This window comes from Myotis myotis, unplaced genomic scaffold, assembly GCF_014108235.1.
Source record: "Myotis myotis isolate mMyoMyo1 unplaced genomic scaffold, mMyoMyo1.p scaffold_m19_p_10, whole genome shotgun sequence".
Taxonomy (NCBI): Eukaryota; Metazoa; Chordata; class Mammalia; order Chiroptera; family Vespertilionidae; genus Myotis; species Myotis myotis.
Window position 1 is genome coordinate 2,185,950 of NW_023416314.1, and position 26,317 is coordinate 2,212,266.

The following is a 26,317-nucleotide window of genomic DNA, read 5'->3' on the forward strand; positions in this document are numbered from 1 at the left end:
TTCCACCACAGCACGCGGGCATGAGGCCCCTGAGCTCAGGGGCAGGGGACCCCTAGGCACCCTCCCTCACAGCTGGCGACAGCTGCCGCACTTCCAGGGCTGCCACCGTGAGAAAGGGTGTGCCTCCGCGCCTCCAGGTTTTCCACTCTCTTCTCCCCCAGGGACCCCAGCGGCTTCGAGGACTGGACCTTCTCCACTGTGCGCTGCTGGGGGGAGAGGGCGCGAGGGCCTTACAGACTCGTGGTCAGGGATGTAGGTGAGCCTGCCCCCTCCCTCGGGCCCTGCTGTCATGGCTGCCGTCTGGTCCCTCTGCCTCCCAGGTCTCACAGACATGGTCCGTGTGATGCCTCGGGCTGCCATGAGCCAGCTGGGCAGACCAGAGGCAGACCCCGTCCAGAACTGGCATTGGTGTCACGTGCCCTCTGTGCTGACTCTCGTGTTCCCCAGTGGCTGGTCTGCTTTCCTCAGGGGAGCGACAGACTCCTTGTTGACACCCATTTCAAGCCCTTCGCACATAGCCTGCCTTCGCCAGCCCGAGGCAGGTAACCCTGGGGAGACCGGGCCACCTCCAGGGGTGCAGTGGTTGTGGGAGGTCACCGCTGCAGGGAGGAGACTGGAAATTGAGCCCAGCCTCCCACCTGCCAGTCCAGGTAGGTGTCCTCTAGACTGGTGGTTTCAGCCCTTGATTTAGTAGAAGGATTTTTTTTCCCAAGCAAAACCACAGCTGAAATCTCAAAATATGAGAGAGACAAAGGCAAGCCCTAGCCAGTTTTGCTCAGTGGTTAGAGTGTTGACCTGTGGACTGAAGAGTCCCAGGTTCCATTCCAGTCAAGGGCATGTGCCTCAGTTGCAGGCTCAATCCCTGGCCCCGATGGGCACTTGCGGGAGGCAACCAATCTATGTGTTTCTCTCACATCGATGTTTCTCTCTGTGCCTCTCCCCCTCCCTTCCACTCTTTCTAAAAATCAATGGAAAATGTCCTCGGGTGAGGATTAAAAAAGAGAGAGAAGCAAAACTTCTCTGCTTTGGAGTACCACCTTTCACTACCCCTTCCATCCCGAGGGGACCCCGAGAGGCAGATCTGAAGAACCCTGGGCTCAGTGGACACGAGACAGCTCCTTTGGCCAAGCCCTGTCACATGGCAGGAGCTCTGCTGTCTGTGTGGCCGACAAGGGCCCGGCTCACAGCCCACCTCGCTTGCTGCCCTAGGAGATGAGGCGCTCCCGGCCGGCACCCTCCGGCAATGGCAGCTGACCCTGTATGGCTCTGCGTGGAGTCCGGTGGACATCAGAGACAGACAGAGGTAGGTACAGAGGGAAGGGGGCTGCTCAGGCACTCCACCTCCCTGGGAACCCATCCTGCGTCCTCCCACTTCAGCTCTAGGGGGGAGGCCGGGCCGGGCAGATGGGACCAAGTTCAACTGGACAGCCTGTCTTTCCTTCTCCACAGACTCTTAGACGATGCCATGAGTGGAAAATACCTGCATGACGGCTTCACTCTGCCCTGCCCTCCTGGGCTCAAAATTCCCGAGGAAGTTGGTTACACCATCACTCCTAACACCCTCAAGGTGCTCGAGCTAAGCCTCACACTGGAGGGGGGGTGGGGGGGGCGGGGGCCAGAGCTTGGAGGGATGGGCAAGGTGGTGGAAGACAGGGTTGTCCCCCTGCCAGCTGGCACTTCCTGGTATGTAGGTGAATGGTTTGGGGCAGCAGAGGCAGCCCCTCATGGGAGAGAGACTTTCTGAGCTCAGCATTCTGGGCTAGGAAAGGCTGCTGGTCTTGGGAAATGTCCCTAACGTAGGGGTGGGATTCCCCCAGACCCTGGTGCTGGTCGGCTGTTTTGCCGCCTTCTGGACTGTGTACTACGTGCTGGAAGTCTACTTGAGCCAGAGGAATGTGGCCTCTCACCCGGTTTGTCGGAGTGGACCCTGCCTCGGGCCCCAAAGAAACCGAAAAGCCAGGGAGGAGGGGGCCGAACTGGAGTCAGTGCCACTTTGCAGCAGCAAGGACCCCGGGGGAGTGGAGGCGGAGGCCGCAGGCCCTCTCATCGCTGCGGATGACCAGGCCCCAGGCCTGCAGGGCAGGGCGGAGCAGATGTGCTGACTGCCAGCAGCTCAGCCTGGCACAGGCTCTTCCTCCCCTGCGGGGAGCTGGGCAGCTGCTCCCAAGTCCCAGGAGCCCTGGGAGCAGGCGCCCCTGATCTGACTGCGCTCAGGGAGGCACGGCTTTCGAGGGGGCGCGGGAGGAACGTACAGAGAACGTGGCAGCAGCACAGGACCTTCCTGAACCGGCAGCTTCGGGTGAGAAGGACCAGATGGGATTGGCGTCCCTTCCGGGCCGGCCTCCGTCCTCATTTCCCCTGGCCAGTGGTGCGGCCACGGACCCTCGCCCGCCTGTGCAGGAGTGAGAAGGGGCCTGCCGCACCCAGAAGAGCGTCACTTGGGAAGAGGGCGCAGAGGTGGGGACTGGAAGAGCCCGGAATATCCTGTCCTCAGGACCCAGGACCCGGAGCTAGCAGACTGTCCTCCCCTTCCTGCCTCAGCCTTGGACCTTGGACATACGGTGTGGCTGTGGTCCCTCCGCCTGGTACGTGGCCCTCAAGCCATTGCCTCAGTCTCCCTAATCAGAAGCCACCCCTGAACCCCCGACTCCCTCACCATCCCCACCTTTCATCCCGAAGGGTCAGGACGATGCTCCTGGCCAAGCCGGGGAGGGCCTGGTCCGGCTGCTGCTTCCAGGGGCGTCTGCACAGGACTGGGACGGGTGCGGCCACTGCCACCCAGCCCAGCGCCCTGTCCTCCTCGGAAAGTGCTCAGGGAATGGCCTTGCCCCAAGGCCAGCTGTCTGCCAGCAGCTCTGACTCCCTTCTTGGCTCCCCCTCTTCTGAGCTGATTGGCTGACTCATTTTTTTAACACTTAAGGTTTGATTTCCTCCTGTCACAGCAACTTCTGTGGAGTTTTTTCTGCACAGCTTTTCCAAATAAAAAACTTCCACATAATTCTGCCCCCTCCCATCTCCTCTTCTCTGCTAAGCAAGTTGCCAAGTAGCTCCTCCCCGTCAGCCCCGAGCTCCACTCTCCTCTCCCTTGGCCTGGTCCTCTGAGAATTGCACCCGAGCTCCACTCTCCTCTCCCATGGCCTGGTCCTCTGAGAATTGCACCCGGGACCCTGCAGTGGGAGGGGTTCTTCAGAGGGCATTGGCCAGGGCCTCACAGATGCCCTTTTTCCCCCGAACCACACGGAAGTGACGAGGGCAAATCAAACTGCCAGCCAGGCCTGAGAAAAGATCGATGTATATTTTCACCTTGAATTTCAACCCCCGAAATATTCCAGCAAACTTGGGGGCGGGGGGGAGGTTGGGCCGGGTCTCCCTCAATGGGCGTCTGCAGGCTAGGAGGACGGTGGGTTTGTCCCAGCCCAGCCCCCTGCACAGCCCAGGCTGGGGGAGACGGGAGGAGGCGGGGAGCTGGGGAAGGCGGGGAGCAGTGCTTCAGAGGAAGGATCGGGCTGGGGGTGGGGCGAGTTGCCCAAGCGCAGTCCCCTGTGCTCAGTGATGGAGCTCGGAGCCCGGAAGCTGGCTGGGGCGAAGGAACTCGGGTGTGGGAGGTGGGCGAGGAGGGAAGGCTGCAGCCGACGAGCGGGGAGGCCGGGCTGGGGGCTGGCCTGGCCCTCTAGCTGATGATCTGCCGAGGCCGCCCGTAGCCTGTCATGCCGGCCTGGGAGGCCCCTCTGTTGCTGCCCATCTGCAGGCCAATGACGTGCTTGCCCTCCTGCAGCTGGCCCTCTGTGAACTCCCGCTTGTGCTCCTGGGCTTTCCTAGAGGAAGGACCGCCGGTGACCACTCCCAGGCCTGCTTGCGGGCTGCTCGGCCACTCCCCGGCCTGGTCCCTTTCCCTCCTGGTCCTGTCTCCTCCACCCCCCCACCCCCCTTCATCTAGCTTGGCCCTCAAGGCTAGGAGGCTGGTTGAGCCCCGAAGATAGGAAGGGAAGAGTCAAATAGTTTTAGGGACCCATGTCCCTCTTAGACCATGTCCCTCCCTGGCTATCTGTTCCCCAAATCACTCACACCATCGGGGAGCCCAGGCCGCCCCCCTTCTCATGTGGAGACCCGCACTTGGAGCCACTTACTTCATAAACCAGTTGGGATCTCCGCGGTAGTGCCCGTCGTTCTTGGTCACGGCCAGGCTGCCCAGGGCCATCAGGGTCCTCTGCACGGCTGCCAAGTCTTTGCCTGTGGGAAGGGCGGGCGGGCACACTTCAGGGCCCTGTAAACAGGACTCCCCAGGCGCCCCGCCCCATCTCTCAGAACGACAGCCAACCTAGGGGCAAGGTCACGGCGGAAGCACCAGGCTCCAGGGCCCTGCGAGTGTGCTGTGGTCTCCCTGTACCGCCCACTCCTGCTTCCATCATCAGGTCCCTGCCTGAGCCACCCCTCCTCACCCAGCTCCTCCACCCCCTTGTTCTCTGTACCTTCAAAGAGGTCCACAGTCTGGAACATGTCCGTCTTGGTGACGCCATAGTCCTCAGCTGCCTTCAGGAACTGAGCCACCTGCTCCATCTGCTTAAAGACCATGGAGGGAGGGTTCTCGGGCACCCTCACTGGCTTGGCGCCGTCGGGGTAGAGGCTGTTCACCAGCTTGCTCAGGATCTGCCAGGCAGAGACAGGGCTTGGCATTCGGCTCGGGGTGCCTGCCCCGGGACGCTGACAGAATGGCACAGCCCCAACCCTCCCCCGGTGCCACTCACCACGCCATTCTTCAGCCAGACCTGGAAGCCCAGGCGGCCGCGATCCGGGCGCCCCACGTCTGGACCGCACTGCACCACGATCCACTCCACCAGCCGCTCCTCCAGCTCCTCGTCGTACTTCTTCTCGATCTTGGATTGCACCTCGCGGCTCATGCCATAGGAGGGTCCCTTGTTGGCCATGTTTGCGGAGAGCTTAGCACCAGGCAGAGAAGGGAGAGGGCAGGGTCAGAGCCAGCTGTGCCCACCACCTAGACCTTCGTCTTTCTCCGCTTGCTCCCTGGTTTTGTTTTCTTGGCTCTGCCTCTCTGGGCCAGGCCTTCTCGGTCAGGGCCCCTCTAGCCTTGGAGACCAGGGGGCAGGAGACCGGGTCTGGCGGTCGGGAGCAGGCTGGGTAAACTGTGTTGTGAATGACCAGACATAAGTGTTGTAAGCTTTGCAAGCCATATGGTCTCTGCCATTGTCCCACAAAAGCAGCCTTCGGCAAGACATAGACAAATGAACATGGCTTTGTTCCAATAAAACTTTATTTACACCGTGTGGCTCGGTTGGGTTGAGAGTCAGCCCCCAATCCAGAGCTCTCTCTTTGGCCACAGAGGACCTGTGGAGGCCTCGGGAGGAGGCCCCAGTGGCCCCAGAAGAAGCCAGCAGGTGTCTGTCCTGCCAGGTGTGAGGTGGTTCCCCGCAGACTCCCCGCCCCAGCCCAGAGGGCCCTCCTACCCAGGTCAGCCCGCCCCTGGCTGCAGAAGAGGCTCGCCTCGCGGTGGAAAGAGGGCGCCCAGGAGCTCAGGGCCAAGGCACTGCTTCCCTCAGGGCAGCTGGTGCCCTGGACTCCCCCTCGTGCCCGGTCCTCACACCACAGGAGCGGCTTGAGGGACCACGAAGCCAGAGTCCTCGGGACGCCCAGAGCCCAGGACCTGCCCGTGCAGACCAGCATCGGGAGAGCCCGCGGAGGGGAAGGGAGGGGAGGCCGCAGGAGCAGTGGGTCTGGCTGCTCAACTGGCCTGACCACAGGTACCAACCTGGGGCGCTGCCCAGAGTCCATCTGAGGAGGCTGAGCTGTGCCCTGGCCTCGGGGAGGTCAGAGGTTGAGAAAGAGGGAGTGACCCAAGGAATGAGCCGTCAGCCTGTTCCCCGGCTCCCTCTCCACACCCTCCTCTGTGGAGGCGACACCGCACCCCACCCCACACTCCGTCTCCCGCCCCCGTTCCCCAGGCCCACGCGTGTCCACAGCGAAGGTAGGGCAGCTCCCTCGGGGCTGGGACCACCTGGCAGGCGGCCGTCCCTCCGGCCTCCACCCTCTTCAAAACCAGCTGGAGAGCGAGGATGGGGTGGAGGATGCATCTTCATTCTGGGCACTGGGCAGCGCACTTCTCTCCTGTGTCCTTATTTGTAACGTGAGGGCCGGGCCACTCTGAGGACAGGGTTCTCTCAGCACCTCCCTCACATCCCACCCCCCCCGCTCCCACCAGCCCCTCCTTCTCCACTAGTGATGCCAAAGAACCCAAGCTTTGCTCTGGGCTACAAACACCGCCCCCCTTCCCCAAACTATTTTGTGTCTCACCCCTGCCGCTGCTCCCTCATCACCAAGGGCTCCTGGGCAAAGCTCTGTTGGCCGAACTCCCAGTGAGCAAGGACAGGCATCCCAGCTCGTCCTGCCCCCGCCTCCCTCCTCCCTCATCTCAGCTTCACCCCCATCCCAGGTCCCGCATGCCTCCCTGTGGTCCAGGCTCACTGTCTTCCGTGCCCTGCCCTCTTTTTAAAAAAACACAAAAATGTTTTTATTAATTTTTAGAGAGAGGGGAAGGGAGAGGGAGAAACATTGGCCGCCTCCTGCATGCCCCCTACTGGGGATCAAGCCCTCAACCCAGGCATGTGCCCTGACCAGGAAACCTAGGACTCTCAACCCAACTGAGCCACACCGGCCAGAGCTGCTCTGCCCTCTGGAATCCCCGCCCCCCCCCCCCCCCGCCAGACTGTGCTGGGGGTGAGGACAGCAGGGGAGCACCGTGTGCGCCCCCCACCCCAGGTTATAGTCTCAGGAGACTCAGAACAGCCAGCCAAGGTGGCCAGTCCCATAGTGGCAGCCTTTCGATCTAGAGACAAATGTGGATTTTGATCAGAATCGGGCGGGGGGGGGGCGGGGGTGCATGCATTTCACACACACACATGTACGCACACACACGCACACACATGCACGCACACGCACACGCACACGCACACGCACGCCCGCCTCCTGGTGAAGTGTGCGCCAGTGCAGCGCTCCAAGAAACCTGGATAAAGACCTGCCCAGCCTCGCCTTGAAGCCGCTGGGAGTGGGGGAGACCGCTGCACCCAGGGGACGGTCCAGACAAAGGCTCCTGGGATGGCAGGAGGGACAGTCTGCCGCTGGGCTTCCCGCCTCTGCCCTTCGCCCTTCGCGCCCCTGCCCTTTGGCTTCTGTCAGCCTCTCCTCTTCAAAGGAAAACACAGCTCAGATGCTCGAGCCCCTGTAGGCCCCCTGGGCACAGGGGGCAGGAGAGGAGGCTCGGCTAAGTCTGGGGACAGAGAAGAGCCATCCGACTGCTACTCTCAATAGCACCCAGAGGGGAGCCCAGGGACCCAGGCCTGCCCAGCCCGAGGGAGCCACCCCGCATCCCTAGAAGCTTCCAGAAGTGCGGGCCCCACCCTCTGCCTGTAGGGAGGTGCCTTCTCTCTCAGTGTCTGGAAGGAGCTGTGTACCCAGAAAATCAGCCCTCACCTCTGCCTGCACCCTGCACCCTGCACCCTGCCCCCTGCCTGCTTCAGAATCCAGGGCTTTGTGTCCCTCCCACTGCCACGGGGCTCTCCAGGCTGCTCAGCCCGGGGACCCCCAAGGGTCACTGCTCTCCGGCACTAGTGACTCACATCTCCTTCAACACCCCCACCCAGAGGACAGGCAGCAGAGCCGACCCCCACTCTGCCCGCTCTGCTCTGGTCTCTGCTCCCTCCTTGCCAGCCAGGCATCCTGGGCACTTCAATAAGCCCAGCTGCCCAGTGAGCAACGCGGCTCCAGACGCCTCCTGCCATCGCCATCCGCTAGGACCACCTCCCACCCGGAGATTCGGGGTGCACTGCCCCGAGGGTGGGCTCCCAGCCCGTCCAGGCCCGGCCCGCTCCCCTCCAGCCCGGGGCAAACGCACTCACAGGGCTCTGAGGTGCAGGAAGGACTCCGCTCTGTCTGGACTTGGACAGACAGGATGGGGCGCTGGCTGGGTGAGGGGTTTAAAGGCCTGCTCCCGGTGATGTCAGCCTCCCCCCCCACCCCCCCGCGCCCCTCCTGCTGGAGGAAACAGGCTCCGTTCTCCACCCCAGGCCCCCCAGCGACTCGCATAGACTCCATATTTGGGGAAAGACACCAAGTTGGAGCATTCTGCCAGGGCTGCCCGAGCATTCCCCGCGTGCCTGGGGGATGGAGCGGGCGGGCGGGGCTCGCTGCTGGGAACCAGCGGGAAAGGCCTTTTATGGGCAGGACCACGAAGGCTTCCCAGCGGCCGGGGCTGCAGACTTAGGCGGATCCTTCTGCGCGGCTCCCTGCCCGAGTCTGAAGGGAGGGGAGACTTCAGGAGGGTCCGCCAGAGAGTGGAAAGGGGCCAAGGGGAGGCGGGGAGCCCCATCACTGAGGTTTGTCGGGGACAGACCAGCCCCCTCTCCTCCTGGGCTTGAGCCCTGGTGGAAGACAGGAACTAACCTTGGCTGAGGACTGACTACACGCCCGACGCTGGGCAAATGCTCTCATGTAATACTCGCAGCTGCATTGTGAGAGAGTCACTGTCAGCACCGTTTTACAGATGACGAAACGGAGGTCAGAGGGCATCTCACCGAGGCCACACGGCGGGTGGCGAGTGGCAGAACCCAGGCATCCGACCGACCTGCCGCCCGCCCCGTGGGAGCAGGAGACACTGCCAGGCCCCCTTCAGCTGCACCACCTGCTCGGGCTGAGCGCGTTCTGCTGGGTGGGCCTAGGGCCCTGCTCTTCGGTTGGGGTGGGATTAAGGGCTCAGAGCAGCTGTCACCTGCTCCCCTCGAGGCCCGCTAAGGCCGGCAGGGCCTGAGACCCAGCGCTGGGGCAGGAGGCTCAGGTGTGCCGGTGCCTCCCTCCGTCAGGAATCGTCCCTGCTGATCCTGGGAGCGGACGGACTCCCTCCCCCGGGAAGGAAACCCACGCAGATCTCGCTTGTCCCTGGCTTCAGGGGTCTCAGGGAGGATGAAAGGAGGGAAAGGAGAGAGACTTGGGAGGAGTCTCGGCTGCCCGCTGAGGCACACGGCCCCACCCCCTCCATCACCCTTGGGTGCCTGCTGGAAGGGCCGAAGTCTGCACCCTACACTCTGCGGGCACACCCAACACCAGCGGAGGGCGGCCCGTCAGCCCTCCCCTCCCCTCCCCACCAGAGGAAACCGCTCCATCCGTGCCGGGATCCCGGTGGTGCAGAGCAATAGTACCTCCCAGTGGTGTCTGTGGGAAGAGCAGGGGACCTGCTTGTGTCCTGAGTTCATGTCCCCGTGTGCTAAAATCTAACTCAACCTTCCAGGCCATTTCAAAACCCTTCCTCTAGGAGCAAGCCTGCCCTCACGCCCCCACTTACCCACTAGCCATCAGTCTGTTCCCTGAGCGCCACCCCAGCCTTGACCGCAGGCCAGGAAGCACTGCCTGCAGCCCTGGGGCTGGTGGGGGGCCAGGCGGGCACAGGTCGCTGTGGTTTGCCAGGAAGGGTGGGCATCTCAGGTGAGACAGTGTGGCAAAGGCTTATTCGCTCCCCTATGCTTCTGGCATGAAGCAGGCTCCTCGCCAACATTTACTGAGTTCACACCACTACTCCAAGGAGAGGAAGGACAGGAGTCAAGGAAATGGTCCCACTGGTTCCCCCTGGCCCGGGCCCAGCACTGGAGAACAGAGGCCATACTCCATCCCTCTCAGCATCTACACCCAGAAAGGGGGACAATCAGGGTCCAAGAACTGCGTCTGTTGTTTCTTTAATCGAATGCAGACTCATTCATAGAAAACAAGTGCAACCACAGCTGGAGACAGACAGTAAACGGAGCTCTGAAAAAACCCAACCCACCTCCTCCCCCAGCCCAGGGCGGCTGCACAAACACATTGGTGAGAATAAAACACATTCCCATCTCAAGGCAGGGCCTGGCCCGACTCCCCAGCCCTGGCGCCTGGAATGGACCAGGGAGGGCAAAGGTGGCCCAGGACCAGAGCAGCCAGGGTGCCCAGAGCTGGGTTCGTTCAGTGTAAACTCCAAGGTGTCACATGCACGTGTGACCAACACAGGACTTGGCTGACGACTGGACGGAAACGAGCCAGCCCTGGGCCCAGAGCGAGACTGGAGCAGGGCAGAGGGAAAGGTCATGGCCCTCCTCGAGCCCCTTCTACGGTAGGCACTGGGCTCCTGCCACGGCGCAGGAGGCAGGTGGGCCGGGCTCTTCGTACCCTCCCTCTATGGCCCCTGACTTCTCGGACAATGTCAATGGCACTAATGTCCCCAGCTGGGGCTTGGCAGGGCTGAGGGTCTGGCCAGAAAAAGGATGAGGGCGAGTTGCTTTTTCTTTCCGAACCTGGTGCTCGCATCAGTCTGGGGCTGATGGAACAGGAAGTGGCCTCGGAATCCAGGCCTCAGGTCAAAGGCAGTTCTCACGTATGAGCTGACCCTCACTGCCAAGAGTCGCAGGGCCCTTGGCAGGTCTTAGCACCATAAGCCTGGCACCAGCTGGCCAGTCCCCCAAATCCTACGCCCCTTCTATCTGGCCGACTAGTGGGCAGTGATGGCAGTGAGGTACAACCCCGAAGAGCCGCGGGGCCTGGCACAGGCCAGAGAATCAGGCCCCGACCGAGGAGCCGGGCGCTGGGCTCCGGGCGGAGGAGGGCAGGACAGGTGGGATCCGAGGCAGGAGCTGGGCGGGCAGCACTCCCCCTTTTCCTGCAGAGGGACAAACGGAGAGCCAAGGACAGGGGCCTTGGAAGGTGCCAACACTGATAAGAAAGCAGCAATTTGGCCAACATTTGGGGTTCCAAGGGAGCAGGCCTCCTCCCCGGCAGGGGCAGCTGCAAGGCTCAAGTCCAGCCTGTGACTGTCCGGGGCCACGCCTGGCGGGGCCATGGGATCCCACAGCCACGGCACTGGGCCCGAGTGAACGCGGTGGCTCGGCTAGAAGACGTAGATCTTGTCCCGCTGCACAGTGTCCAGGTCGTCGTCCAGTGTCAGCAACACCTGCGGGGCAGCCGAGTCAGGCACAGCACAGGGAGCCTGCACCCCCTCCCTCCCGGCGGCCAGAGAGGCTCCCGTACCAGGAACGACCCGAACATGGCGATGGAGGAGAGGAAGTGCCAGATGTCATGGTCATCAAAGAAGTCGAGGAGAATGCAGTCCCGATTGTGCTCCCTCGACTCGGCGGGCGTTTTCTGGGCAGAAACAGGGAGAGCTGCTTGCTGACGCGGCCCTGGGGGGACAGTGCTTTCTCCCGCCTCACCCCTCGCCCTCATCTCCTACATCTAAGACCTGGCGCCCCTTACAAATGCCTCCCTGCTCTGCCTCTCCTCCTCGCCACTCCACTCGACCTCCTCCCCCAGATTCTCCTCCCCTTGGTCTAGGAGCAGAGAGTGAAGAGCTGGAGGCGCTGGATGCCTCCTAACTCAGCCCCGTGTGGGACCCGTCGCCCTCATCAGCCTCCAGGGCCCTCCAGGCTCCTTTTCTTTCCAAAGCCCAGCTGTCAGGTGACATAGCCCTTTCCACGGGCAGCGACAGTGGCCGCGCACCCAGGTCTGTAACTTCTTTCCCCACAGACACCAGCTGGGCCTCCGGGTGCCTGGGCTCAGGCCACAGGGAGGACCAAGGCCCTGCCCCGCCCCGAGAGCCAGTCCTCACCTGGCTCCTGCGCCTCCCACCTAGTTCTGCCTCTGCACCACCACCCCGGTCACGGCGTCTGGGACAAGGGCCTTCCCCATCACCAGGGTCCTCAAGGCCAAGAGCAAGACCTGCCTCTTGCAGGCAGTTTTCCTGGACCCTCACTCCCGGGACCTGCCCTCTGCCCTTCCGTGCCTGCCCTGCCATCCTGCCAGGAGCCGCAGCCCCTCCTGAACTAGACGATTAACGCCTCGAAGGCAGAGCCCAAACCAGAGTCGATGCGGTTACAGGACTGAAGCCTGCCCACGGCAGGTGCCCTGGAGGCAGAAGACAGCGCTCCCCACTGCGCATCCCCAGACAGGCCCCTGGGCCCCTGGCCTCAGCTGCCCCACAGGCACAGGGGGCGCCACGCAGGTTCACTGGCAGGAGGACTGAACACGAAAGCTGCTGGGAAATGAGGTGCTGCTGTGGGCCGGCCACTCCGGATGAGCCTGTGGGTGACTCCCCGCCCCCAGCAGGGGGCCCGCTCACCTGCCAGGTGCTGAGTCCCTGGAAGAAGAAGAAGAGCGCGAAGCCCCAGACCACGGAGGTGCAGACGATGCAGAGCAGAGGGATGAGCTTGATCCTCTCCCCGCTCCGGAGCTGGGGGGTGGGGGGTGGAGAGAGCAGCCTGAGGGCCACTCCTCACCCCTCTCCTGGCCTGCCCAGATGCGCCTTGTCCATTACACAGCTCAGCCTGCCCCACACGAGCAGCTGGGGTCCTCACCGCTGATGGCCACCCTGCTGGGCCTCCCTGTGCCTAGGACCCTGTGCTGGTGGCGCCCTGGCCAGGCGGCCCTCTGTGAGGGGCTCCTCTCACACTGGACGGCGCAGACTCAGTGGGCCCCGCTCCTCACCCCTCCCTCCGCACTGAAGTGCTAGTTCCCTGGGCCTCTTAGAACATGCCGGTGCTCTGCAAGTGGCCCTTAGGACCAGGCTGGCTCTCGGGGGACACTTGCAAGAGCATGAGCCCCCCCAACCCCCGCAAACCTCGCTGGCACAGACAGGTGGGCAGGAAGACGGTCTCGGCCACCCCCCCCCCGGACCCCCCGCCCCCCCAGAGGCTGAGCAGCGGCAGCGCAGGCTCAGCCCCTCACCTTCATGATGATGTAGAAGGCAAAGTAGAGAAGCAGGTTGCAGATGCCGATGGCCAACAGGTAGGAGGCAAAATCATTGGGGCGCATGATGAGTCCGTAGGCAGCCCTGGCCAGAGGGAGGGAGCTGGTGAGGCAGGGGCGGCCGGGCCAGGAGGGCCTGCTCTCAATCCTACTCCGAGTCTCACGCTAACCTGGGGTTGGTTCAGCGGCAACAGAGGACTCTAGAACCCCAGTGCCCACACCTCTCGTCAGCCCCGATTTCTCACGCCCAAAGGTCTCAGGGCCCACCCGCCAGCTGCCACAGACAGTGGCCAGACTCACAGCGACCAGTTGATGATGTTGCCCATGACCAGCAGCACCATGCGGTCCTAGAGGGAAGCAGAGACGGGCTGAGAGGGGAGAAGGCCCAGGTTGGTCCCCGCCCCCTGAGCCTCAGCTTTGCCCCTGCCTCCCCCGCTCCTGGAGGGAAGAGAGTAGATAGAGGAAGGGGGCTGGGGAGCAGGCAGGTACCACGTAGAGGGGCCCGCTGCACTGCCGGATGCAGTCCGTGTAGAGCACGTGGAGGATGCGGCGGCAGATCCCCGAGTCTGCAAGAGAGAAGCTTCTTTCTTAGGCTCGGCTGCGCCCGCTGAGGGGGCCAGGGCCTTTGGAGGCCACCGCTGTGCGAGGCCTCATCTAATTCCTCATCCGGGGCGTCCTCCAGGCCCAGTGAGAGGGCAGACCCAGGGCAGACCCACAGCCCCTCACCCTGGAGGCCCCATCCCCGCCCCTGCCCTCACCCAGCTTCCAGCGGCCCATGTAATAGAGCTGGATGCTGAGGAGCAGGGTGGCGACGATGTGGATGACTGAGAAGACAATCCAGAACGCCGTGTTCCCTTTGCCGAAGACCTGCCGGCCAAGGGCAAGGCTGAGGGGCACGAAGGAAGCTGCTCCCCAGCCCACCCTCCCGCTGGAGGAGTTGGGTGAGATGGGAGGTGCAGGCCCCCTGTGGGCCAGGGAAGAAGCAACGCTCTGCTGCAGGAGGTGGAGAGGGTGGGGGGGGTGGCGGTGAGAGGGTGGAGAGGGTGGAGAGGGAGGAGAGGGAAGAGAGGCAGTGGAGAGGGAGGAGAGGGGGCACGTGTGTGCGTGCAGGCACATAGCTGGTTCAGGCCTCACCACGCCCAGCACCGAGAAGAAGATGACCACGGCCAGGCATGCGTAGGCGCTGTAGGCGCTGGCGTTGATGTCCGGGTGCCGCTTCTGGTAGAGCTTGAGCATGCAGAGCCCGGCGATCATGTACATGAATGACGTGTCTGGAGTGGGGACGCCCCCGTGAGCTGTAGCACCACTACCGAGCCTCCACAAGGACCCCTGGCCCCCACAATCAGAGTGGGAGAGCGCCCACCCCGCCCCAGGCCACAGAGCCAGCTGGTGGTGGGCTGGAGCTGGCCCTCTGGTCCCTTCACTGTCCCCCCCACACTCCTGCCCCGACTGGCTGTCACCCACAGTCTGCCTTCCCGTCAGGGACCACATTCCAATGACGTCCGTGTTCTGAAGGAAGGTCACAAACCAAGGAAGGGGTGCCACACTGTTCCCCTGCAGCTGCTGCGCCCAGGGACCCTGGGCGACGGGGACAGTGGCGACACGGGCAGGTCCCCGCTCTGGTTCAGCCCCACTCACCAAACTGGAAGTTGGTATAGTTGGGGCAGACGTGGTAGCAGGCGCTCAGCAGGCCCTCCATCATGAGGGCTGTGCCCATGGCGTAGAACAGGCCAAAGTGTTTGGGGATTCCACACTCCTGGTGGGGGGAGGGGAGGAGAGAGGAGGTGAGGCAGGAAGGGACCTGCAAGAGGAGCTCCTGAGAGGAGCAGGCTGTGGGCAGGGGGCAGGGCAGCCAGGCCGCAGGCTCCCACCAGGGCGTAGAGGTCGTTGCGCAGCAGGGCCCGGTTGTGGTTGATCTCCCGCTGCAGGATGATGAGCAGGAAGAGCAGCCCGAGCAGGATGTACCCCAGGTTGCTGAGGATGTTGTTGAAAGCGCTAGGAGGGGCACAAAGGACACAGGCCTCAGCCTCTCCCCGTCCAGGCCGGCACATGGAGCCTGCCCCTTCCCGGGCCACCACTGGCCTCCCAAGAAAGTCCTACCTGAGGTTGCCCAGCGGGTGGGCGCAGAGGAAGTTGTAGTAGCAGATGTCCTGATTCCCTGTGACATTCACCACCTGCAGGAGGGGGAGGAGGGGCTGCTATGGCGCCAAGCTCAGCCCCATTCCCTGGGGAGGAAGAGCCAGGCGCCAGCAGGGGCCGGGCCACCCCACCCCCCCCCCCCACGGACGGACAGGAAGTGTCCCCAAGGCCAGCAGGTGTGTGCACAGGTACCCCAGGCAGTCCCCTTTGTGACAGTCACTGTCGACCCTCTTGGGGGTGGCTGACCCCCTGGGAGTGACAGTGACTAAGTTCTGACTGAAGTACAGGGAAAGGGGAAGGGACCTGCTCCCACCAATCCCTGCAGAGCCTGGGGGAGCCCTCACTGGGACTGTGCTTCTGCAGGTGAATAAACTGATGCTCAGGGAGCTTAAGTGACTGGCTCAAGGTCAGCCAGCTGGTGAAGCCGGGATTTGAACCCAGTCCCGGCGCCCTCAGCCCTATGCCTGCTCGGCCCGGGAGCCAGCCCCTGCTCACCGTCTGGTAGGTGATCACCAGCTGCACCACCGGGAGCGCATAGAAGACAGCGATGGTGGCGATGTTCCTGAGAGAGACGGCGGTGAGGCGGAAGGGCCCAAGGCCACCCCACCCCACGTAATGGGAAGCCATCCAGCCCTCCACTCACCAGAAGTAGATCTGGTACTTCTTGCGCAGAACACGCTTGTCCTTGCGTGCCAGGTCGGCCACACAGAGGTATTGCTGGGGAGAAGCTGGAGTGAGCCCCTCCCCCCACCAGGGAAGAGAGCACAAGAAGGGCTGACGCCGATGGGCAGGGCTCTGGGCCGCCCGCTGCTGCTGGCCCATCAGCCCAGAAGAGCTGGCGTTGAGCCAGAGTCTGTCTCGCCCCAGGGGGAGACCTCCTGGGCTGCAAAGGAGCTCTCCCTGCCTCAGGAGCCCCGAGCAGGACCACCCGGGCGCCAGACCTTGGTGTGAATGATAGACCTGGAGCGAATGACTGACTGACCTTGGTGCGAATGACGTTCTTGTCGGATTCAATGTCAGTCAGTGTGTCATAGTCCTCCTCCTCCACGGAGCTCATGGAGTCCAGCCGTGGCCGCGTGCCCACAGGGTCCAGGGGGCGGTCTGGGGAGAGCAGGCAGGAGGGGTTCCTAGTGGGCACAGAGCTCAGGGTCCATCCCCACCCACCTGGGCAACTGTCACAATTTCTAGGCAGAGGGAAGAGGCAAAATGGGCTCAGAGCGGGGGCTGTGGTGGGCTCAGGCCCTGGGGGTGGTACCAAGTACTCCTAAGTCCTTGGGGGAACCAGCGTGGGCTCTGCAGAGGCCACTACCTAGGCATGCGCCAGCCTGCCCCTCGCTGAGCGAAGGCTCCCAGGCCAGGACACTGAGCAGCCCCAGCCCCAGCCCCAAGCAGCAGGACTAAATCTGGCAGAAGTCATGCTGATTAGAAGGTGCCCAGCCGAGTGGGTTCTGAGGAGGCACTGGGTGAAGACCAGTGGGCCCGATGGTCTGAGGCTGCTTCAGCCTGTCCTGTGCCCCCGCAGCTCCCTCCCGTGGTCCCTGCTTGACCAAGGCCCCGAGGCCAGGACATGCGCCCCTGTCCGAGGCCCTAGCCCAGGCCAGGGAGCCAGGTGCTGGCAAACGTGACAGCAAACAGGACATCTGGCCGGGGGAGGGGTGCCAGCCCACCAGGCCTGCTCATCTCAGAACACACAGAGCTGGCAAGCATGGGCATTAGAGGGGGCCATGCGCAAAGCTGCTTCCCGGCCCCAGCGGAGGGCCAGGGCGCCGCCCGGCAGAGCTGATTGGCAGAGCAGCTCCACCCCGCCCCACATCTACCCATGGCAATGCACAGCTGCCGCATCTGGCCAAAGGGAAGGCGCCGCTTGAACTGGTCGTGCCCTTCAAAGGAAAGGAGAGTTACCAGGGAAGGGGAGCCCAGGAGGAAAGGCCGAGGAGGGAGATGGGGGGAGACAGCAGGCCCTTCCCGGCCCCAGCGTCTGGCAGAGAGGCGACCGCCCACCGACAGGTGTCCAGGTGTCGCCGCACCACCCGGCCCACTCACCCTGGTAAGTGTAGGAGAGGTCCGCGGTGTCCATGCTGTCAACCAGACCCTCGGTGGACCCGGAACAATTCTCTGCAGAACAGTAACTGGTGAGCACAGGCCTCAGGCAGGGCGGAGCCGGGCTCTGAGGAGGCTGGCCCCCACTTGCCCCATGGGGAGGCAGCCTCCTCGGGAGACAAGGCTGGGAGTGGCCAGCAGTCGCTGGCACTGATACATACCGAAGGAGCCATAGTTGTAACCATCATAGGGAGAACTGCCAGGGAAGGGGTCAGCTAGGACCCGAGGGTGACCTGCAACGAGACGTCAAGGTCCCCTTAGCCCTGGGAGCAGAAAGGCCAAAAGCCATGGAGAAGAGACACAGAGGAGCCATGGCAGCAGCAAAGAACAAGCACCAGCCCCAGCAAGCACAGCCCACTCCCACCGCCTCCCACCTCGCCCTCCTCCCATGTGTGTCCCCAGTGGGAACCTCGCCACCCTTGTCCTCCATGAAGAGAGATACCAAGGAACAGATGTGCCTCAATTGCCAGCAGCAAGGATGGACAGCATGCCTGCCAGGCCCCCAGCACCCTGCGTGCCCCTCTCCCACTCTGGGCTCCAGCCCCTCTGCTTACCAAGGAGAGAAGCTGAGAGGGAAGGTCCCAAGTAGGAGGGAGGACAGAAAGAGAGGAATGGCAGAAAGGAAGAGAGAGTGACAGGTTAATAATCCCCGAGATGTGAGCCCCCGTGTCTGCGGCAGACCCAGTGCAGCTGGCCCCCGAGGACGGTCAGGTGGCAGCCTTAGACGAGCGAGGCAGGGACGGCAGGCAGTGCCCCAGCCCCACGGCGGTGTCACTCCCAGCCTGGATATCTGGAAGCCCGCAGACAGCGCCTCCAACCCCGAGGGAGCCACCCCCCAGAGCACAGCACTCTGCCCTCCCACCCAGGCCCTCCAGTACCGCTTTCTGGGCAGGCTCGGTCCACCGCCAGCAGCAGGGTCTTCTTCCTCTGCCTGCAGGGACAGAACCCAGAGGCAAACCTGAGGGGCAGGACAGGGTCCCTCCACCCTCCCCACCCATGACCCTGTCCTTCATTCATGGTCCTATGGCTCTTCCCAGGCTGGGAAGCAAGGTGGGGGTCTCCCTGCTTGGAAAGGTCAAGAGCAGGGGCTGGTTTCCAGAGAGGCCCCTGGACCACAGACCTAACAGGGGCTGCTTTCTTCTGCCCTGGGGGCTCAGACCCTGCCAGGCCATCTCCCCAAACCCCGCCCCCCGTGCCCCAGAGCAGAGGGCCCAGCAGCTGCTCCTCACCTCCAGTTCTCCCAGCAGGCCAGGAGGATGGTCAGCAGGTAGAAGGAGAGGAAGATGCCCAGGCAAAAGAGCATCCCCGCCACGTAGGCCTCAGCTGTTGGAAGGAAGCAGGATGCCGAGCACACCAATCACAGCGCCCAGGGCCCAGCGACCCTCTCACCACTTCTCCCCTCAAATGCTAAGGCCCAGCCAGTGTGCCCAACGGGCCGCTCCCCAACTGCACCAAGCCCTGCCTCGGTTCCTCCTGCGCTCCTGTTGCTCCCTCTGCAGGAACTCTCCCCTCTCCTTCTTCCTCAAAACTCCACCGGGACTTAACCTTCAGCACAGAGCAGGGATCCTCTAGGAACCGGCCCTCCTGCCCCACAGCGCCCTCGCAGCAGCGGCTCCTGTCCTCTAGACAGGCGCTCCCCGGGATGCAGCTGGAGCACCTGGCACACAGATGTGCTCCACAAATATTTGCTGAATAAAGAATCCGCATAGGAGAGGCAGCGTCTTCCCTCCCACCCCCACCTCATGCTTTTATCTCCCACTTTCTCATTACAAAGAGCCCGTTCCATCGCTCAGTAAATATTGACTGAGCATGACTAAGAGGCCGGTTCTTCCCACCAATTTTGCACTAAACTTCACAACTTAGTGAGATCACAGGGACAGATCCTATTACCCCTGTTACAGAGATAGGGAAACTGAGGCCCAACGAGATTACCCTGCTGCTAAGTGGCACAGAGAAAACCAGACTCAGCTCGCTGCTCTTTAGTCATGGATTTGCACCAAGTTTTATTGGGGCTCACCTTGGGCCCTCCCATCACGAAGCCTACCAAGAACACGGCCCCTTCCCACCGGCAGCCTGGCTGAGTAGGCCTCATCCCCTTTCCTACCCCAGGGCTGAGGCAGAGCCGCAGGCCAGTCCAAACCTTCACCCACACTCACATGTGACTGCGCGAGACACCAGCACGGACAGGGTTTTCTGGCGGTGCCCTTGATCAACCGGTTCATCTGGAAGTAAAATGTCAAACTGGCAAACAAAGAGCTCCCTAAAGCTTAGCTAGAGCTGGTGGGACCAGCCCCGGGAGTCTGGGAATGAACACCGGTGTCCCACGGGCCCGAGAGTCAGTCACACAGGCTCCTCTGCCTCCCAGGAAGGGGCCAAGTCCTCCCCCCGCCAGCCAGGCCCCGGGCACAGAGTTACCTTCCACAAAAGGGTAGAAGGGCAGGGAGCCCCCGCAGGCCTGGTCTTCCGTCTTCACCACCACCACCACGTAGAAGCTGTTACTGGGGAAGTCTTTGCGCTGCAGGGTGACGACGATGACATCATCATCACCATCGTCATGGGATCATCAATGTCATCATCAGCACCATCCTTTTCTGAAATTCCTTCTTTGGGCCAGAAATTATGCTAACCTCTCTTTATGTGTTATTTTACTCAATCCTCCCAAAGGTCCTAATGAGACAGTATTATCATTATCGCTGCTGGACAGGCTCGGAAGTTAGCTTAGGGTCATGCTGCCAGTAAGGGGTAGAGCCACGATTATCTGATCCCAAAGCCTGAGCCCAAAGCCGGGCGAACAAATGCGTGTCCCCATGTCACAGAGCCCAAGGGTGCCCCATTAAAGGTTGGGCGTTGGCAGGGAAAGTGGAGGGCCACAATGCCTCTGGCAGCTACATGACTGAATGTCACGACACATGGCGTCCCTCCCTGAGCCGGCGTCGGTTCCGCCCTCGCCAAGTGCTGGCACAAAGCTTCAGCGAGGCCCTTTCCTCTCCTTGCTTTCCTCACAGTGAGTGAGTGGCCACGACAGCCAGAAGGGCATGCTGCTCTTTCCTGTCCCCAAAGGCAGCTGGGATTCTGCTTCGACCCCAAGTCTCAGGGACCAGTGGGCCGAGACTCAGTCTTGTGGGAAGGGGAGGAGGGGGCAAGGGGAAAGGAGCAGGGTCTGGAAAGCCAATCCCCAGCCACCTCTCGCCGGCCCATGTGCGTCCCTACCTGTACAGTGATGGCCGCCTTCTTGGTCATCGTCTGGTACATGCCGATGAAGGCCACGTTGTTGTCCAGGTCATAGACAGGGCACTACAGAGGGGGCAGCAGATGCAGGGACCTGGGCCGTGTCCCCTCTCGGCAGCAGCCCTACTACCACGAGGGGAGTGTACAAAGGCAGGCCACTTACCAGGACATCCTGGATAGAGATGACCGAGCAGGGGAAGGCCTTGTTCGAGGTCACCTTGACAATCACTGAGTCTACTCCCTCCGGAAACTCGTACTTGAAGTACTAAGGGTGGAGGGAGGGCACAGGGTGAGCCGTCTCAGAAGGATGCCCCTCTGCCCTCTAGAAGGGTACCGTGTGAGAGGCCTTGACTCTCAGCAGCCCCCTTTTGTGGACACCCTCCTGCTGACGTCAGCTGGGCACTCTGGACAGGGCCCGAGGCAGGCGGGAGAGAGGGCACAGACCCCATCTCCGCACTTGCCGTGCTGCCGCCCGTTACCACCTTGGGCCAGAGCCTCTGCTTCCAGACTCCCCAGGGCGAGTCCAGCCAATGCGGAACTCCCAGAAGACCACCAGCCACTCCCACCTTCCACTTCCCCGTTTATTCTCTCGAGGGGAAGTCAACAGGGGACCCTACCTGAGGCTGCGCTGCTGTTGTATTGAAGCTGAAGAGCTCCCCGGTCCTGTAGGGCAGAGAAGAGCCCCCAAGGTCACCCTCAGAGCTGAGGAAGGAGGCCAGTCCCACCATCCCCTCGCTCTCCCCTGCGGACCTGAGCACGAAGTCGTCCATTCGGCTGACCTGGAGCTGGTACCTGGAGTTGACCGGCGACAGGGTGGACACATCCACGTAGAAGAACTGGACCTCAGACTCATTCTTGGTGGGGGGCTGACACAGCGTTCGCTCCACCTTCTGGTAGAGGTACTTGCGCTGAAACCTATGACCCAAAGCAGAGTCGGGACGTGACTACTGTCCCCGCGGGCACATGACTGCAGAGGAACAAGGCCCCATTCCTCCACGCTGGCTCTCTGCCACCCCTACCCCTGCCCCACCAGGCTGACAGACTCGGGCGCTTGGCTTGGCCTCATGCCACTGACCAGCCTCCTGGTCTGGGGACGGAGAAGAGAAGCAGAGGGGCTCCTGGGTGGTCGGAGACCCCAGAGAAGGACTTGAGTGAGGCTCTAGGCAAGGCCTCACCTGGGCCTCCCCCGGCCGATCCCCAGGTCCTACTCACAGCCCTCGCAGGATGAGGGGCACCTGGAAGGACACCACGGCCTCCTTCTGGCGGACCACGAACAGCAAGGGCGCCCCCTTCTGCTTGCTGAGTACGTTCACGGACACACGCACCCCTTCCGTCTGCGGGGAAACGGAGATGCCTCAGCGGAGCGAGGGGACCACCGCTGCCACCCACACTCAGAGCCCCAGAGACTCTTTCCCCATCCCGGTCAGGCTGGGCGCTCGCCACGCCCCTTCTCCTGCCAGAGCAGCCCCTCTGCAGGGGCTGGTGCTGCCGCAGGAGGCTGTGCAAGAGGCAAGCTCCTGGGCGGCAGGTCCCGGCGGGGCACAGGACCTGGGCGACTGCAGGGCCTCACTTCCCACCGGGAAACGCACGGAGATCTTGGGCACCTCCGGTGCCCCATTCCTGCCCATGCCCATGGGATGCCACACGTGTGTGTACATGCGCGCGCGCACACACGCACACTGACACGCGCGCACAGACACGCGCGCACAGACACACACGCGCGCGCACACACGGACATGGGGGAGCAAAAAATGCTTCTCCACTTTCTTCCTCGTGAGCCAGAAGCTCCCACTCCCCACTCATCAGCACCGGGCACGGACACAGGGGCTGCTGAAAGCCAGGAAAGGAAACTCTGTCCCGGCTCAGCCCACGGGGCGGGGCTGGGGAGGTGCCTTCCCACCTCTGAGCCTCAACTTCCTCCATAAAACGCAGACACGCTCAGCGGGGCGGCAAGGGAAAGGACGGAGACGGCGGGAGTTTAAGGGAAAGTAGGAGACGAAGTAAATCCCGTGGGTCTTGTCTGGACGCGGAAGCCCAAGCCCGAGGGCAGCCTTCCCCAGGGGCAGAGGCCACAGCTCGGGGGGTCACCCAGCCCCCAGGCAGGTCCAAAGGCCTCCCCCCTGAAAACAACTCAGGGCCCCGGCTCCGCGCCCCTGCTCCCCAGGAACGCGGCAGAAGTCCCCGCACGTCAGCTCTCCTCCCCGCCCGCCCGCCCGCCCAGCCCCGGGGCAGGACGGAGCGAGGTCGGCCGCCGCGTCCCCACCGGGACGGCCCTCCCGCCTCCGCCCGCCGGAGCTGCCGGCTCACGCCCCTGCCCTTCACCGGCCGCCGCCCCCCCACCCCACCCCGGGTCTCGGGCCCAGCCCGGGGCCAGCCCGCTCCTCCCTCCGCACCGACCCCGCGGGGCTGCCAGGTGCCCGTCGCGGGGCAGGGTGGCCGGCTCCGCTCAGACCGCATCCGGGGTCAGGAGGGCGGGCGGGGAGCGGGGACGACACAACTTCAGACCCGTCCGGGGGGGCCTCCGAGAAGCCTCGGCGGCCGAGGAGGGCTGGTGGCCGGGCTCCCGGCTGCGGGGCGGGGGTCGGGAGGCCCTCACCCGGTTGCGGGTCACCGTGTGGTTGAAGGTGTAGATGTTGACCAGCTCGCTGTTGACCTCGTCCACGTAGAGGTGCTCGAACTCGGCGTCCTTCTGCGACACGTTCTTGGGCCCCAGCAGCCCCAGGTGGCCGTGGACCGACGCCGCCAGGAGCGCCAGGAGGGGCAGGCGCAGGGCGAACATGGCCCCGGCAGGGCGGCGGCGGGCAGGACTCCTCGGGGACAGGTCGCGGCTCCGGCCGCAGCCTCCACCATCGCCCCAGGACCAGAACTTTAACCCCGGCCGAGATTAGGAAACGTCCCTCCCGGGCCGCCGCGGCGCTGCCCGGGCACCGGCGGGCGGGGCGGGAGGCGGGGAGGGGCCGGGCCGCGGGAGGCCGGGTCGCGAGGGGCTGAGCGCGGCTCGGAGACCCCGCGGCGCCCGCCGGGGGAGCGAAGGACAGCCGGTTGCTGGGAGCCCGGAGACGCCGGACGGAGGCGGGAGGGCGGGAGCGGCCGCAAAGGGAGGAGGCCGGGGCGGGGGCGGTAGTCACCCGACGCCGCGCCGCCCGGCGAGTGGCCCGGAGTGCGGGCCCTTTAAGGGCAGGCGGGCCCCGCGGCGCCGCGCCCGGAACTGGGGACGGCGTGCGGCGCTGCGAAGCGGTAAACAGCCGGGCTGGCGGCCCGCCGGTGACGTCAGGGGAAACTGACACAGATTTAAAGGGCCAGGTTCCGGATTGCGCCTTAAAGGGGCCGCACAACTCCAGCTGGAAGCCTTCGGTGGATTCCTTTTCCACTCCGGCCTCTTCTTACGCTACCCTGCCCTTCCCCGGAAGCTCACTTTGGATAGAAAGATCTCCAGGTGTTGGAGTCTTGTTAACAATTCTCTTTGCTCAAACTTAGGGATGGGGTTCCCCACTCCCACGCCCGCTGCCATGACCACTAACGTCGTCCACCCCTGGGCCATTTTTCCCTGCTGGAATCTTAGGAAGAACTCAGAGAATCAGGAAACAGGACGGTCGCCTTGACGGCGGAGGGGAATGGAGACAGACTGACTGCAGGAGGGGCCCGGTGCAACCTGCCCTCCCACGCAGCGGCCGCAGTTCCGGAGGCGCCTTCATGCCCACGGGGCTCTCTCTTCTCCACTGAGGCGCCTGCAAAGCTCGTGGCAAGATAGTGACTTCCGGTGTAAACTTTAATACAGAATAGTTTGGCACTGTGTTTCAAGAAGCGTAAAGAGCTTTATATTCTTTGACCCAGGAATTCCATTTCTGGAATTCTATAGTAAGGAAATACAGATAAAATGTGTGGGCAGCTACTCTTATCATAGTGCTATTTATAATATAAAGCATAAAGGAAACACCTTAAATGTCCGTAATGCGGGAGTGGCTAAATGCACTATTATCATGAAGCCATCGAAAATGATGTGTAAGACTTCGACATGTAAGTAGATAATTCACAATATGATAAGTAGTATGGTTTCCAAATACATAGGCATGCATAGGAAAACGCATAAAATTTAGCAACGATTATCTTTGAATAGCAAAGTACCCGTCCCAAAGAAAAACTAGAACAGTAACTGGCACATTTTGTAGGTGTCATTCAATATTTAGTGCAGAAATAGTGGTCATAAGGTAAATAGTCCTCATTGGAACAGCGCCCAGCAGTAAGGTGGGGGCAAGGGCGAGGCTGTTGGAATCTTGAATGAGAGAACTCTGAGAAACCACTGGCCCAGGTGGCTTCATCAGGGTGTCTGACAACTTCAGAGGTGGCCACAGTACATTTATTTTCCTTTAAACATATGAAATGGGAGAATTAGCACTGGCCCTACCCAGAAGCAAACTGCAGGGGCTGAAGAAACTTAGAAAGTCAGACCGAAGAACCTGAGCAGACGCCTGGGCCAACCCCTCATTTTACAGGAATGTAGGGCAAAGCCGGGAAAAGGGCAGCTCATGAGTAGCTCCCTAGCCCCGTCTCCTGAGCCTTGGCCAGCACCCTTTCCAGCACATCTAGGGACCTGAATTGGAGGCACTCGGAGTAACGAGGCGTCATAAGGAGCCCTCCATGCAGCCAGCAGCCCAGTTTGGAGAGTCAGTGTAAGACTTCCATATCCCAACCGGACTCCACTCTCCTTCACTTGCCCCCCCTCGCCAGTACGCCTGGAACGCTCAGAAGTCGCGCACCACTCAGCCGGATGTAACCTAGCTTGTCTATCATGTGCCTGAAACTTTCCTGGGAGCTGTGAGAACAGTCTCTGCTATAGGACGGTTGGTGCTGTGGCCACACTGAATAAGCCCAGGCTGGGGGGGGCGGGGAACCTGGGGAGAAGCATTCCAAGTCTCTCTCTTAGGCTTTTCTAACGAAGTGTGCCCCTAGGCCTGCTCATACTGCAAACCCAGACACTACTTACAGTTACTGAACCAGTTTCTGGGGGTGGAGCCCATGCAACTGCATTTTTAGCAAGCACTCCAGAAGTGTGCTATGCGCAGTGAATTCTGGGAACCACTGCTTTGGGGCCAAACAATTGTGAACTATCAACATTTCTGTTTGTCCCCTTTCTCCTGGCAGTATCTTGGGAGAAGTCCATTCAAATTAATCCAGAGGGGATCCTTCCCTTTTGCAAAATCTCAACGTCCTAACCTTTGAATCCTCAGCACCATGAGTATTCAGATAGGAGGGCAGCAACCCAGGATTCTCTTCCTGTTCTCAAGTGGATAGACCTTTCTTCGGCCTGGCTGTCCCACCCCCCACGCAGGGAACAGCAAGCAACCCCGTTGTGAATAGGCCCTTTCTGAGGTCTGGCAGCCCTGAGTGGAGAGAAAGCCTTTTTGTTGCCTGTAGCATCAACATAAAAAGGCAGTGCTCCGCCTCAAAGGGAAGGCAAGGCCTCAGGAAGGTCCTTGGCCTTCTGTGCAGGTCCAAGCTACTGCCTTCTCCCACATTATGTAAAACGCCCAATGCCAGCCCTGGTGGAGGGGGCAGGGTGGGTCACAAGGCTCAGGCAACTTTCTTCTATTCCCTGTGGGCCGTCCTTCCCAGCCGGGGTAGAGAAAGGACCTAGGAAATGGGACCATTCAGCAGGCAGCTGACAAGGTTCCCAGCTTTGCATGGGCCTGGCTCCATTCTAAGCCACAGGATTTCAAGGTTGGAGCAAGAGGACAGGAAGAAAAGCTTCCCCTGGGTCAGGGGTACAGTTAAGCGACCTGGAGGCGGCAGGAAGAGCAGGGCACAGTAAGCATCACAGTACACGGGTTAGCTGCATCCCATCAATCATTTAGGACCCTGGGGGTTAGGGAGTGGCTGTGCTTGTGAGTGCGGGGCAGAATCAAACCGCACTTTAAAATTAAGTAATGGTTAACTTTAACCCAGAGGAAAAGGGTACAAACCAACCCCTCCGGAAAAAATGGACTTGAAGTTCCCTGTTTTCATTGTGGCCATAAAAAAGGGCTCAGTTTATCTACTTGGAGCTCAAATAAAAATACCCTGGACACAGGCAGCCCTGGCAGCGAGA

The 26,317-nt window shown here is 62.1% G+C and overlaps 3 protein-coding genes across 20 annotated transcripts in view; 1 reads left to right on the forward strand and 2 right to left on the reverse strand.

Moving 5' to 3' along the window:
- PCSK7 (proprotein convertase subtilisin/kexin type 7) overlaps positions 1 to 2,998 on the forward strand; it is a 32,457-nt gene extending 29,459 nt beyond the window's left edge. For 3 of the 7 annotated variants that reach the window (XM_036324207.1, XM_036324211.1, XM_036324209.1), the window contains 4 exons: positions 162 to 256; positions 1,210 to 1,303; positions 1,450 to 1,567; positions 1,818 to 2,102. In XM_036324207.1, the coding sequence (XP_036180100.1) occupies positions 162 to 256; positions 1,210 to 1,303; positions 1,450 to 1,567; positions 1,818 to 2,102 (592 nt within the window). Of the gene's footprint in view, positions 1 to 161; positions 257 to 447; positions 543 to 1,209; positions 1,304 to 1,449; positions 1,568 to 1,817 lie in introns of those variants that run through there. The other 4 variants (XM_036324210.1, XM_036324208.1, XR_004970278.1 and 1 more) reach the window with 3 other exon arrangements.
- A 275-nt stretch (positions 2,999 to 3,273) lies between these two features.
- Positions 3,274 to 8,059, reverse strand: TAGLN (transgelin). The gene is made up of 5 exons (XM_036324227.1): positions 7,908 to 8,059; positions 4,746 to 4,937; positions 4,470 to 4,647; positions 4,128 to 4,230; positions 3,274 to 3,815 (listed from the first exon to the last, which is right to left on the reverse strand). Exons 2-5 carry the CDS (start codon positions 4,923 to 4,925, stop codon positions 3,671 to 3,673), a joined length of 606 nt encoding a protein of 201 aa, XP_036180120.1. The 5' UTR covers positions 4,926 to 4,937; positions 7,908 to 8,059; the 3' UTR covers positions 3,274 to 3,670.
- A 1,659-nt stretch (positions 8,060 to 9,718) lies between these two features.
- On the reverse strand, positions 9,719 to 23,414 carry SIDT2 (SID1 transmembrane family member 2). 12 transcript variants are annotated; one of them, XM_036324197.1, is made up of 29 exons: positions 22,829 to 23,199; positions 21,445 to 21,566; positions 20,983 to 21,147; positions 20,850 to 20,895; positions 20,396 to 20,497; positions 20,215 to 20,298; positions 19,420 to 19,519; positions 19,161 to 19,226; positions 18,234 to 18,327; positions 17,883 to 17,935; positions 17,559 to 17,570; positions 17,166 to 17,237; positions 16,948 to 17,019; positions 16,722 to 16,784; positions 15,887 to 16,005; positions 15,548 to 15,621; positions 15,400 to 15,466; positions 14,866 to 14,939; positions 14,637 to 14,760; positions 14,404 to 14,521; positions 13,900 to 14,036; positions 13,524 to 13,632; positions 13,255 to 13,331; positions 13,066 to 13,112; positions 12,745 to 12,850; positions 12,140 to 12,250; positions 11,879 to 12,052; positions 11,053 to 11,166; positions 9,719 to 10,975 (listed from the first exon to the last, which is right to left on the reverse strand). In XM_036324197.1, exons 1-29 carry the CDS (start codon positions 23,009 to 23,011, stop codon positions 10,913 to 10,915), a joined length of 2,748 nt encoding a protein of 915 aa, XP_036180090.1. In that variant the 5' UTR covers positions 23,012 to 23,199; the 3' UTR covers positions 9,719 to 10,912. The 12 variants fall into 12 exon arrangements, 9 of the variants coding, with proteins under 9 accessions (XP_036180090.1, XP_036180092.1, XP_036180091.1 ...); XR_004970276.1 differs by lacking the exon at positions 11,879 to 12,052 and having other exon boundaries at positions 12,140 to 12,308; positions 22,829 to 23,198; XM_036324199.1 differs by lacking the exon at positions 16,722 to 16,784.
- Positions 23,415 to 26,317: the final 2,903 nt, after the last annotated feature.

Coding starts and splice junctions, on each gene's coding strand:
- TAGLN (XM_036324227.1), bottom strand. CDS start 4,925: ATGGCCAACAAGGGACCCTCCTATGGCATGAGCCGCGAGGTGCAATCC. Junction 4,648..4,745: donor TCTGGCTGAAGAATGGCGTG/GTGAGTGGCACC, acceptor TCTGCCTGGCAG/ATCCTGAGCAAGCTGGTGAA. Junction 4,231..4,469: donor GACTGTGGACCTCTTTGAAG/GTACAGAGAACA, acceptor CCCTTCCCACAG/GCAAAGACTTGGCAGCCGTG.
- SIDT2 (XM_036324197.1), bottom strand. CDS start 23,011: ATGTTCGCCCTGCGCCTGCCCCTCCTGGCGCTCCTGGCGGCGTCGGTC. Junction 18,328..19,160: donor GGTGTCTCGCGCAGTCACAT/GTGAGTGTGGGT, acceptor TCCTTCCAACAG/CTGAGGCCTACGTGGCGGGG. Junction 14,940..15,399: donor TGGTGATCACCTACCAGACG/GTGAGCAGGGGC, acceptor CCCCTCCTGCAG/GTGGTGAATGTCACAGGGAA.